The sequence below is a fragment of the Geotrypetes seraphini genome, chromosome 4, assembly GCF_902459505.1.
Source record: "Geotrypetes seraphini chromosome 4, aGeoSer1.1, whole genome shotgun sequence".
Classification (NCBI taxonomy): Eukaryota; Metazoa; Chordata; class Amphibia; order Gymnophiona; family Dermophiidae; genus Geotrypetes; species Geotrypetes seraphini.
This window is the reverse complement of record NC_047087.1, coordinates 300486524-300499355: the sequence shown is the minus strand read 5'-3', so window position 1 is coordinate 300499355 and position 12832 is coordinate 300486524. Positions and strand designations below refer to the sequence as shown.

The 12832-nt window shown below is 42.5% G+C and overlaps 1 protein-coding gene across 6 annotated transcripts in view; it reads right to left on the bottom strand.

Moving 5' to 3' along the window:
• The window catches only part of SORCS3 (sortilin related VPS10 domain containing receptor 3), a 1299528-nt gene that overhangs the window by 43945 nt on the left and 1242751 nt on the right, over nt 1-12832 (bottom strand). For all 6 annotated transcript variants that reach the window (XM_033941704.1, XM_033941705.1, XM_033941708.1 and 3 more), the window contains one exon: nt 10498-10621. In XM_033941704.1, coding sequence (XP_033797595.1) covers nt 10498-10621 — 124 coding nt within the window. The remainder of the gene's footprint in view (nt 1-10497; nt 10622-12832) is intronic.

Below are 12832 nucleotides of genomic sequence, written 5' to 3'. Positions count from 1 at the left end.
ATTTGGTTTTGGGTAGGTATTTAGTTCTAGGGGAATCCATTTTGTTGTAATCAGGTGAAGTGGGAGAGTTAGTTGATGCAGCTATGAAATCGGGAATCCAGGAGGTGACCAAGAACATCTGATTTTCTTGAGGAAAAATTAACTATGTCTTTGGTAATTAACTTTCCCCAACTTCACATGGAATCTTCCATTGCCCATGTACAAAACTACCACTATGACTATTTAACACTTCTATAGCGCTGAAGAGTTCATGCAGCACTATATATTTTGAAGAACACAAAAGAAACCCTAGAGTAAGGGAGGTGAAAAAATCACGAAAATACCAAGAACCTCCCAGACCCCAAGAATGGAAATGGATAAGGGGGAGAGACAAAGACAAAGCACGGTATCAGCTAACTTAAATGGCAAAATTTTTTGTGAAGACGGGAGAGCCCTCAGTCACACAGTCACCTACTGGGAGATCCCAGAGGAAAGGCTGTCACTGGCTTACACCCAGATGGGTGTTAACTGTGAAACATCCCCGGGCTCTCTCCGTATAAATGTATAAATAAAGTGCACCCCAAAAGTGCAAAGTGTGGAAAATATATATAAATCACTCAAAAAAACACACTCTGATAACATGGTTTGCATTTGTCTCTGCCCCTTAACCAGGGGGCCAAAAGGAAAAACAAGTGTCCAAATTCGACCAAGCAAATCACAGACTGGAAGTACATGGCTTCTCCGTGTGACAAACAGCCAGCAGATGGTAACTTCGTCTTCACAAAAAATTTTGCCGTTTAAGTTAGCTGATACCGTGCTTTGTCTTTGTTTCTCCCCCTTATCCATTTCCATTCTTGGGGTCTGGGAGGTTCTTGGTATTTTCGCACTATATATTTTGACATTAAATAGACAGTCCCAGCTCAGAAGAGCTTACCATCTAACTTGGACAGATAGGCATGACATAGAGGGTTAGGGATGCCGAATACCAAGATGAGAAGAGTTAGGAGTTGAAAACAGTCTTAAAGAAGTGAGCTTTTAACTTGGACTTGACCACGGCCAGAGACGGAGTCCGCTGCAGGGATTCAGACAGTTTGTTCCAGACGTACGGCGCATCAAGACAGAAGGGATGGAGTCTGGAGTTGGCAGAGGAAGAGAATGGCACAGGTAGGAGGGACTTACCAGTTGAGCAAAGTTTTGCGGGGAGGAACATAGGGGGAGATAATGGAGTGAATGCATTTCTAGGACATTAAGAGGAGTTCTGGACAAAGAAAGTACCTGCATATAATGTAATTAAACAAATTTGGTTGTACCATGGTAGTTACCCTGCACTAGCAAATTTAATATTCCTGAGTTACTTTTAATTTCTTGCCTGTGATGTACCTCATGAATATTTTATTTGCATTGGACAAGATGTACTTTGGAAACGATGATCTCAAAAAACCATTTTATTATAAACAAGTAAAAGCAAAATGAATACTTGACCAATTCAAGTAATACGCAGTAAAAGGCCTGTGGCATGGGCCCGACAAGGTCCGTGTTTCGGTATACAACCACCTTCTTCCGGGGTCAGTTCTGGTTGAGCCACAAGAGATAGAAATGCAAACGCTGGAAGACTGCAAGACAAGTGCAAGACTTCTGGCGTTCCGATTTTTTCACACCGTACTTTGGATGCATTCCTAACTGCTGTGGGCGGAGTTACAGAAAAGACCCATTTCCATGGGCAAAATATCCAGAGCTGGGTGCCGGCATTTACACTAGATTTTAGCTGGTATAAATACCGGCACAAAATTTTTGGCGTGGAAATAGACTCGTGAGGCTCCAATTCTATAAACGGCACCTAAAAGATAGGCACCGAGGAACGTGGCGCTTATCGCATGTCAATCTTAAGTTAGGCACCTTCAATGGACTTAGGTGCTCCCTATTTAAGCCAGGGTTTTCTTAGCCTAAATACTAGCATCTGTTAGTCCAAACATGCCCACAATCCGGCCTCTAACCACACCTACTTTCTGGTAAGGGCCTTGGACTAGTTACTGAGTTACCGGTATCTGCCTACCATTCAATTCATTTTAATTTAGCCAATCATGAGGTGCTAATTGCTAATAATTAGAAACCAATTGAGCTTTTAATATAATTAAGATAGTTGTCTAGGTTGGTTAGCACTAATCTAGGTCTCACACTTTAGGCCTCTTTTATAGAATCTGGGCCTAAGTGCTATTATTATAAACAGTGCTCAACTCGGAGCACCATGTATAGAATACTGCTCCATGCTTGGTGCCATTTATTAAGACTCGGATTCTCTGACCCAGTGTATCACAAACTGTGCGCCATGGCAGATTCCAGGTGTGCCGCAAGACGCCCGAAGAGGAGAGGCGCCGGCGCTGGCTGACTGCTTACAGGAAGCGCCCCTCAACCTGGGCTTATCAAGCAGCTAAACTCTGAAAAACTCTGCCTATTCGGATTCAGAACTTTTCTGGAGGTTTTTAAATAGCGACATCATTACGTGAGCACGTATACACAGTGACAGCCCAGCTAGTTTCTGATACATCAGCTGCCAATCTGACGGCTTACAACGTCAGCACGTTTACCCATGTGACTTCAATTTAAGAAGGTTCTCCGACGGTGTCTTTTGTCAGTTACAAAGCGCTAAAACTTCGGGAAAGTTTTGACCATTCACACAACTTGGTATGGATGCCTTGCACTTTCTACCCGTGATGCTTTTAAAAGTCTTCATGTCTGTGGAACAAGGTTTGCAAGAAGACTCAAGACTGTTTTCTATTGTGCACAGAGCTGTATAAAAATTCAGGCCAAAATATAAGCAAGGCCTTCATTAGCAACTCTGCTTAGCTGCCAAGAGTAGTACACATTTAGAAGTGGGTCTCCTGAAGCAGGTTTTGAAATGGGGCCACGTCAGGACCCCCAACTGCACCTAAGATAAGTAACTTGAGGTTACCTTACTTGGTTTTGTATTGGCACACTGAAGATAAATAAAATATTTTTAAAAAGAATAAATGGAAAGACAGAAGCAACATAGTCTGAAATATAGAAAAACAGAGATTAATTGACATTCAGTACAAACTATGCAATGACTGGATGGAGAATCTCTGCGAGAGGGGCAAACGCTCCCCATTAGAACTGCACATATCTGAGCATAAGGAAAACATATCAATTAATGGCTGGTTTTCAAAATAAAAGAGGAGATATGTTGTGAGGAATTTAATTATCTGGCACACGTATTTGTATGCTGTTTCATATCTTCCATATTATAAATTTATTAATATCCTGTTCCAAGAATCTTTGGTGACTAGGTCTATATTCGGATTATTCAGCAAATTAACTTTATGAGGTTTTTTAAAAAATTTATAACATTTTTATTGAAGAAATCAGTAAATATACAATAATATAATACAATATAATAATAATTAAATTAAAATTCATCATATTAATTTCCATCAAATATCTTTCATTTCTTCACAATATATTTCCAAATTACCTATTGCATCTCTCAATACCCTCCCCCTAATTCCTACCCCCCCTTCCCTTTTCCCTATTCACCTCCCCCCAAATTTAGTTTATAACATTTTATTGAAGGAATCCTACTAAACCACCCAAACCCAATGAAAGTTGACAAAAATAAAGAATAATAAAAAAAATAAAGAACTGTAATTTTAGATAAACAATCATAGCTTCAATGTAAATCATTAAGAATTAAACTTCTTGCCTTAGTTGAAAGATTCGGAATATACGGATCCCAAATTTCTATAAACATACGAATTTTCCTAGCCGAACGCCTAACTTCCCAAGTCTCAAATAAGAATAGACGATAAAACTGGTTCCTCCAATGCCAAAAACTAGGAGCTTCTTTTCATAACCAAAATTGCAAAATACATTTATGTCCTATTATGTGTTTTAAAAAAGATCCGAAGACCTGGGCTTTTGAGGAATTTGTACTTAAGAAGTTATAAGTTGAACAGCAGACTGTGTTGGGCAGAAATGAATGGGCAGCACTTCCACCCATCTCCCCCCCCCCCCAAGACTATCACAGACCAGCAAGGCTTACAGTGTGGGCTTGAGGTCTTGGCATACCTTAGATTTTCTTCTGGGGAGGGCAGAAAAGAAAATCAGAAAGAGGGGAGCAACAGAAACATATCTTCTACTATCCAGAGGCTAACTGGGCACCGTCTGATATTCAAACTGGTGCCCAGTTAATCTCATTACGACCTTTTTTTCAGTCCTATCCTTATGCGGTTACCTGAACATTGCTGCAAGCCCTAATGCAACCCCCCATCCCACCCCTAAACTAGCCAGTTAGGAAAAGACTGGTTAGCGGGGATTTTCAGTGACAATGTCTGCTTGTTCCGCTGAGTATCCCCCACTTAGCCCCAGGCAAGCGATTTAAACAACTAGGAGCCTCCGGGTCTTGAGATGTTAAAAATCTGTATGTCAATTCACAGACATTTTCATGAGAAACAGAACTAGGGAGGTGTAGTTAATTTTTTCTTTCATACTGGACACCTTATTACATTCAATTTAAAATATTCTATATATCCATATGCATTGGCATGTGATTAATGTAACCATTGATGCATGCTAATTAATGCACAATCACAAATGATTCTAGTTCATTTTGGAACATCAGTTTCATGATTGCCTAATCATCACTGGTGCCACGAGAGATCATTTTGCAAATAAACCCTCTCTGAACATACATACCGTATTTGCTGGCGTATAGGACGCACTTTTTATCCCTCAAAATGTGCTTAAAATATGGGGTGCGTCTTATGTGCTGGTAATCAAAATTATGAGTTGAAATTTCAGTCAATCTGAAACTTCTGGTTTCCATTAATATACCGTCACGTTGTTTCTGCTCTCTCTCGGATGCTGACTGTCCTATAGCACAGAACAGTACTTTGAACTTGGTAGATCTGTCCCAGAACATTATCGGTGTTCTGTGATATTTTATGTTGAGATTTCTCGTTAAAACATGGCTCATAAACAACGCAGTTTCTGAAGAAGGGGCTTCAAGTGATTCTTCGTTTAGTTCTGGAGATGAATTTCTGGCTTTTGAGGATGAAGATTAAAAGGTACCTAACTAGTGTTCCCTAGCTACATTTTTTGTAGACATAAAAAACTATGAATTTAGTACAGTAAATCATTATGGAAACTCATGAAAAAAATGTCAAAAAAAATTTTTTTTTGGGGTGCGTCTTATATGCCTCTGCATCCTATATGCCGGCAAATACGATATTTGTTTCCATGCAGGCTGCCTCAGTTTAAGGGTACGAGAAAACTCCATTAATCCCTTTAAACGCCCTGCACTAAGAGTCCCACCGCAGTTCAGCTGAAGAAGGATCTGATTGGCTGAAAGTCAGGGAACAATTTATCATTTCAGAGACGAGCTATTATCACTTGATAGCAATCAGGTTGCTGGAGATCCTATGGTGCGGCAACAGGCAGCTAATACACTAACAAATCAGTCGCCAGCAGAGTTAATGACATATTAATCAAGTGATAACTATTAATATCACGCACAGAGATGAATTTATTACTCTTTATTATTAGTAATTTATATTAGTCAAATTGGTTTTAGGCTGGGCTCATTAGCAAATCTGCAAATTAGCTGAAGTTCGAAGGCTGAAAGAAATAAACTGCAGATAAAATTTCATAGCTTTAAGGAGGCCAATTTTAAAAGTCAGTTACTCATTAAAAAAAAAAAAAGAGGAAGTATTGATGGGTTTTCTGAACTACAGCCTGCAGGGTATTTCTGTCTAGTGCATAGAACAAATTCAAAGCCTCCTTTTCTTTCAACCTACAGTAAGGACATACTGTATTCCATGTCATTAAACCAGTGCCTCTCAAACTGTGTGGCACGGCACAGTGGTGTGCCCCAAAGAGATTCCGGGTGTGCCATGAGAGATTCCAGAATTTTATTTTATTTTTAAAACTTCCCTTGTATCCTTTGTAGCCTCGGCTGCAGGGCTAATAAAACTTGTTCCCTCCCCTTCAGGCTATCTGTCATGTAGATCTAGCTCAGTGGCCTCAAACTTGCGGCCCGGGGGCCACATGCGGCCCGCCAGGTACTATTTTGAGGCCCTCGATATGTTTATCATAATCACAAAAGTAAAATAAAACAGTTTCTTGATCATACGTCTCTTTAGCTATAAATGACAATATTATTATTAAGACTTAGCCAAAAGGAAAGATTTATAAACTATAAAGAGTTTTACCTCATGCAAAATTGTCATTTCTTTAATAAGGCATTAACTATTTTTTTATGAGGCCCTCCAAGTACCTAGAAATACAAATTGTGGCCCTGCAAAGGGTTCGAATTTGAGACCACTGATCTAGCACAAACAGGAAACAGAAGACGAGAAAGAGAGGGGGGGCGGGAACTTCCGCTGCCAGTCAGTTCTGCTCATGAGTACATCACACAAAGAACCACGGCCGAAAGGCCAACTGTAATCAAACTATAAATTTGAACATTTAAAAACTAAAGAACATAGTAGACACAGCCTGAAGATCAGATGGGGCACCAACCCAGGAACCCCTCCAACCCTGAAACCTCACAATCAAAATTAATCTAGTATAATAAAACGTACCATTTACAGTTAAGAAGATTAACCTTTTCCTCTCGTAATAAATTTTACGTTACGCTGGTTCCAATTGTAATTATTTTAGCAAAGTTTTGTATTATTCACCGTTATCATTTATGGCTATTGTAAACATAACGTAAATAAGTCATAAGTCTGTAAATTCAAACATTTTGTGTTCCTGGCTCTTTATTAGTCCATACAGATTGTTTATCCACGATGGCAACGACATTTTCGGAATGTCCCGTCATCCGGGATGCACGACAGGAAAAGGCTAAGAAGATTTTGGAAAAGAATTCCTTCTTATAGTCATCATAATGGGAGGGTTATAGGTCGCTGAATATTAGTGCCCAGCGGATAGCCGGCTAACTGTGAATTTAAAAGCGCTAGCCGGTTATGTTTAGCGGCCCAGCGTTTAATATCGCTTCAGCTGACTAAGGTCCCCATTTATTAAGAAGTTGCGCCAACATTATGGAACACCCTCCCCACAACTCTAAAGCCCTCTTTTACAAAGGCGCGCTAAATCAATGCGTGCATTAACCGCTAACGCGTCCACAGGATAGCATGCACGCATTAGCAAAATGCTAAAGAGGGGGGTAAGACAGGAAATTAATTTAAATAATTTCAAGACCAATCTTAAAACTTTACTCTTTAAAGATAACCCCATTTCCTTGACGTTTTTTTCCTTTGCCCTTTCCTTTTTATTTTAAGTACTGTAACCCTGCCTATTTCCCTTTTGTTTTGTTTTTTTGTTGGTTTTTAAAAAAAAAATGATATCTTTATTGAAATTTTTCAAATACAAATAATGTAAAAATGAAACAATACAGTAAGCTGCAAATTCTCAAGTCATAAACATAATGGAGTTAATTGGGGTTGACTTTCAAGCGCTTGCAAAATTCATGAAGGGGGGGGGTCCAGATTTTGATAAACCTAGCAATATTATTCTGTTTGAATGCAATTATTTTCTCATATTTCTTGATAACAAAGAGATGATTCTATCACTCGTGGAAACTGACCCCCTCTTTTACTAAGGTGCGCTAAAGGATTAGCGCGTGCTAATCAAATTAGCACGCGCTAAACGCTAACGCGTCCGTAGACTAACATGCACGCGTTAGCGTTTAGCGCGCACTAAATCGATTAGCGCGAGTTAATCGGTTAGCGCACCTTAGTAAAAGAGGGCCTAAGCCTAGAATTATCCTTCCTATTGCAGGCAATATGATAGATAGCTAAAGCGATCATGAAATCGAAAAGCTTTTTATATAATAATGGTATTGAGACATCTGGGTTAGAGGACTTATAAGACATGGGCACTAGAGAATGACACGGGGAAAAAATCTGTCCCCGTCACCGCCCCGTCACCGGCCCACCATCCTCTGCACCGTCCCGTCACCGCCGATCCCTTCACCGCCCCGTCACCGTCACCGCCATCCCTTTCACCGCCCCGTCACCGCCACTGCCATCCCATTCACCGCCCCATCACCGTCCCCGCTGCATCCATATAAGCCTTTTTCCTTTCACTCCCTCCTTCCAATTTGAGCCGGGAACACTAGCGATCGCACGGTCCCCGCGGCCACTACCTGCCTGCCCGGTCGATCCTGGTGTTTGGCCGGCTCTCTCCCTTCCCCTCACCTTGGTTTGTGGGTTTTCTTTTTCGGCAACCTGCGCACTTTCCCAGGGAGCCGCACACGCGCGGCTGCTCAGTGTTCGATCTTCTGCTCTGCTGCAACTTCCTGTTTCCGGTTGCGTCAGAGCAGAAGATCGAGGCTGAGCAGCGGCGGGTGTGCGCGGCTCTCTGGTAGCGTGCGGGTCGCCGAGGAGGAGGATCTGCGGACTGGGGTGAGGAGAGGGGAGAGAGCTGGCTGGACACTGGAATTGATTGGGCGGGCGGGTGTGAGCTGCGGGGACCGCGCGATCCTTCATGCCTCACTGCGGGGGACAAGACCATTCACCGCCCCGCGGGCGGTGAATGGCCTTGTCCCCGTCGCCGCAGCGACTGCTAGTTTTCTTCCCCGTTTTCGGCGGGTGACCCGCGGCTAAAATGCGGTGGCCGCGGGTAAACCGCCACCGTGTCATTCTCTAATGGGCACCTCATTATTATTCATGTGAATTATAGAAAGAATTCTAGACCAAATGCCTGACCAATATATTTGTAGGTTAGGACATGTATAGAGGACGGCAAGACCAGCAAAGATCTGAAGTTAAATGTACCACTTTTGCCATGTTAACAGGAGTCAATAAGCCTTTTGTATTAATGTTTTGTCAATAGAATCTTTTAGTATATATGTCTCTTCCTCTAATTTTTAATCATTTTTTATAATTTCTATATGATGTAAACTGCTTTGGCAATTAAAGCGGTATATCAAGCCACAATAAACTTGAAACTTTTATCAAGTCACGTTAGTTGTTTTTTTTTTTAATCGCCGGCAGCTGCAGTAAAAGCTATGATGCTCATGGGATTTCTATGACCATCAGAGCTTTTACCGCTGCGGCCGGCGATAAAAAAAAAATCCCTAACGCGGCTTGATAAAACGGGGTCTAAGTTTCTAGCAGTCAAAAATAGACCCGATATCCAAAGCCAGTCACCAGAAACGGCCCAACATCGACTATTCGAACTCAGTGCTGACTGCAGGAGTCAGCCCGGGATTCTGTAAACGGCGCCATTGCCGACGGCCGCCTTAAAAGCAGCTGCCTATCACGTGCCAATCGCACAACGGTGCCGGTTAGAGAATCGCGCCTCTGGCAAAGACAGACGCCGGAAATGTAGGCCAGGATTGTCCAGACGCCTAATGCCACTTCCGGCCGTAGCCATGCCTAGAGGGGCATTAGGCACAATTCCGGTGTCTTTTCTTTAGACACCAGTAGGCGCTTTAAATTTTACGTTAATTGCCATTTCATATGGCATTTACTAAATAACTTAGCTGCTGGTAGTGTGCCTACTGGCACCTAAGGCCCTCTTTTATAAAGGCGCGCTAAGCGTTTTAGCGCAGATTTAACATGTGCTAAATCAACGCGTGCGCTAACCGCTAACGCGTCCATAGGATAACATGCACGTGTTAGCGTTTAGCGCGTGTAAAGCTTAGCGCACCTTTGTAAAAGAGAGGGTCAGTTTAGGCACCGGTTAGAGAATTTCTCTCAATGAGTCTAGCTTCCGTACATTTTGTTAATTAATGCTAACGAAATTAGCTGCCATACATTTTGCTAATGAATATACGGCATCTCTTGAAAACACCTGAGAGAAAGGGAGACGGGATTTTTGCTTAGAAAATATCGTATCAAACTAAGGGCTCCTTTTACTAAGGTGCGCTGGCATTTTTAGCGCACGCTAAAGATTAGCGTGCGCTATCCATGCGCTAAATGTAATGTAATGTAATTTATTTCTTATATACCGCTACATCCGTTAGGTTCTAAGCGGTTTGAAGAAAATATACATTAAGATTATAAATGAGAAGTAAGAAGGTACTTAAAAAATTCCCTTACTGTCCCGAAGGCTCACAATCTAACTAAAGTACCTGGAAATTAATAAAGAAAATAGTTGAAAAAAGAAAAATTCTATGTGAACTTATGTGAAAAATATGGAGGCATTAGCGTTTAGCGCCTGCAGTATTGTAGCGCGCGCTATGCGTGCGCCAAAATCGCAAGCGCACCTTAGTAAAAGGAGCCCTAAGTTTTCTTCTCTTATCCTTAAAGTCTTTTCTAACAAGAAGACCATAAAGTTCTGCGTATGACATTGAGTAATTCCTTCTTGGCCCAATAAAAAGGAGATTTTACAACCTGCAAATAGTACAACCAAGAAATTATTTGTACAGTGAGAGCAAATAGCGAGACACAGAAATTACGAACACTAGGCTGGTTTAAATATTAAAGAGTAGACAGCTTCCTTTGTGTTTTATATTCGCTTCAGTGTCATACGTCTCTGTCTAATTACACCTACCGTAGACGGCAATCTCTTTGGTGTCTTGGATAAGGACATTCCCAGCAGATACTTGGACTGTAATGGTATTCATTCCCTCGGTACTGAAAGTGAAAGCAATACTACAGTCCAAGGTGATTAAGGGCTGCAAAATACCAATTAAAAAAAAAAAAAAAAAGCAAAACTTGACAAATCTTGAAATGGAACCTTAGCACCGACATAAGTGAATAAAGCAAACTGTACTTTTCTTGTAGTTCAAAAGTCTTTTTCTTTTAAAAATTATATGCCAGCAGCAGGATTGCTTTAGATCAGTGGTCTCAAACTCAAACCCTTTGCAGGGCCGCATTTTGGATTTGTAGGTACTTTGGGGGCCTCAGGAAAAAATAGTTAATGTTTTATTAAAGAAACTAGTCTTTAAGCCCGTTACATTAACAGGTGTTAGAATATGTCTGTCTTTCTTTCTTTCTGTCTCTCTCCCTACCTCTGTCTCTTTCTTTCTGTCTCCCTCCTGCTGTCATTCTTTCTGTCTGTCTCTCTCCCTGGCCCCCTTGTCTGTTTGTCTTTCTATCTCTCTCCCTGTCCCTGTGTCTTTCTTCCTTTCTTTCTCCCTCCCTCCCGCTGTCTGTTTCTCTTTCTATCTGTCTCTCTCCCTGCCCCCTATGCAGCAGCAGCATTTCCCTCCCCCCCACTTCTCTGTGCAGCAGCAGCAGCGGTATTTCCCTCCCCCTCCACGTCCATGTGCAGCAGCAGCATTTCTCCCTCCCCCCTTCCCTTCCCTTGGTCTAGCCGGCTCCCTTAGTCCCTTGCCAGAGTTATTTTTAAGTTTAAAGGTGCTGTGGCGGCTCCTCTCACGATCCTCGCCTGCATCAGAAGCCTTCTCTGACGCAGTTGCGGCTTGTGAGAGGAGCGGCGGCGGCTTTGAATTTAAAAATAAACTTTGGGCGTAGAATGTAAGGGAGCCGGCCAGACCGCACAACATTACCTTGGGGTCCGCGAGTGTGGGGCCGATATAAGTGTGCATGCACACTCCTGCCGGCCACAGACCTACGGATCACGCAGGTAGCAGTGCGCATGCGCGCTTAGCATTTTATTATTATAGATGACAATTTTGCATGAGGTAAAACTCTTTATAGTTTATAAATCTTTCCTTTTGGCTAACCCCCCTGTTTTACTAAGGTGCGCTAACAGATTAGCACATGCTAATCGAATTAGCACACGCTAAATACTAACACGTCCATAGACTAACATGCATGCATTAGCGTTGAGCGCACCTTAGTAAAACAGGGCCTAAGTCTTAATAATAATATTGTCATTTATAGCTAAAGAGACATATGATCAAGAAACGGTTTTATTTTAATTTTGTGATTATGATAAGCATACTAAGGGCCTCAAAATAGTACCTGGCTGCATGTGGTACCCGGGCCGCGAGTTTGAGACCACTGCTTTAGATGTACGAGTTAGAAGCTCAGTGGAGTGCGGTCATGGCCATCAGCGGATTCACCCCACCCCCTAAAGGCCCTGAGGGCACTGCTCTGAATTTTATTGGTTGAGCAGGCAACAGGCAGATGCTGCTCAGGCAATCAAATTCAGGCCAGTACTGTTAGGGCCTTCAGAGGGGTTCGGAGAATCCCCAGCCCAAGGGCCCTCCCTTTTTTTTTTTGACACAAGACTGCCTGCTCAACAAATCAAACTGCATCAAATAAAAAGTAAACAATAAAAAAAGCAGGGCTGTAGATCTGGTGATTCACTGAATCCCCTGAAAGCTCTCACCGCACGCCACTGCCAATACTCATGCATTTCCTTTATGCCTTACTGTGTAAACAGTAATTTGCCCAGCTACACTGTCCAGTTTGAAAATTGTTCTCCTTGCTTCAGGGGGTGGGGAGAATAAGAAAAGCAACCTGAGCAAATTTAATTTCCACGGAGAGAATGGCACAGGGACAAATTTTTCCCCGTCCCGTCCCCGCAAGTTATGCCGCTGGCCCTGCCCCATTCCTGTAAGCTCTGCCTTGACCACACAAGTAGGTTTACCAGATGCCCGGATTTCCCCGGACATGAACTCCTTTTTGAGAACATGTCCGGGGGTTGCGGACGGCTTTTCAAAACCCGGCACTTTGTCCGGGTTTTGAAAAGCTTCCTATAAAAATCAGGGGGGCACGTGCATGCACGGATGAGGGCTGGGGGCGGGGCTGGGGGCGGAACGGGGCATGATGCAGTCAGAACTGGGCGGGTCTGTGGGCGTGGCCATGGGTACAGCTTTCCCTTTGGAAAAATCTCGTAGCCCTATACACAAGCCTCAAACACATGATTTTAAAGTGTTTGAGGCTTGTGCAGATGAGGACGGAGCTTAGGCATT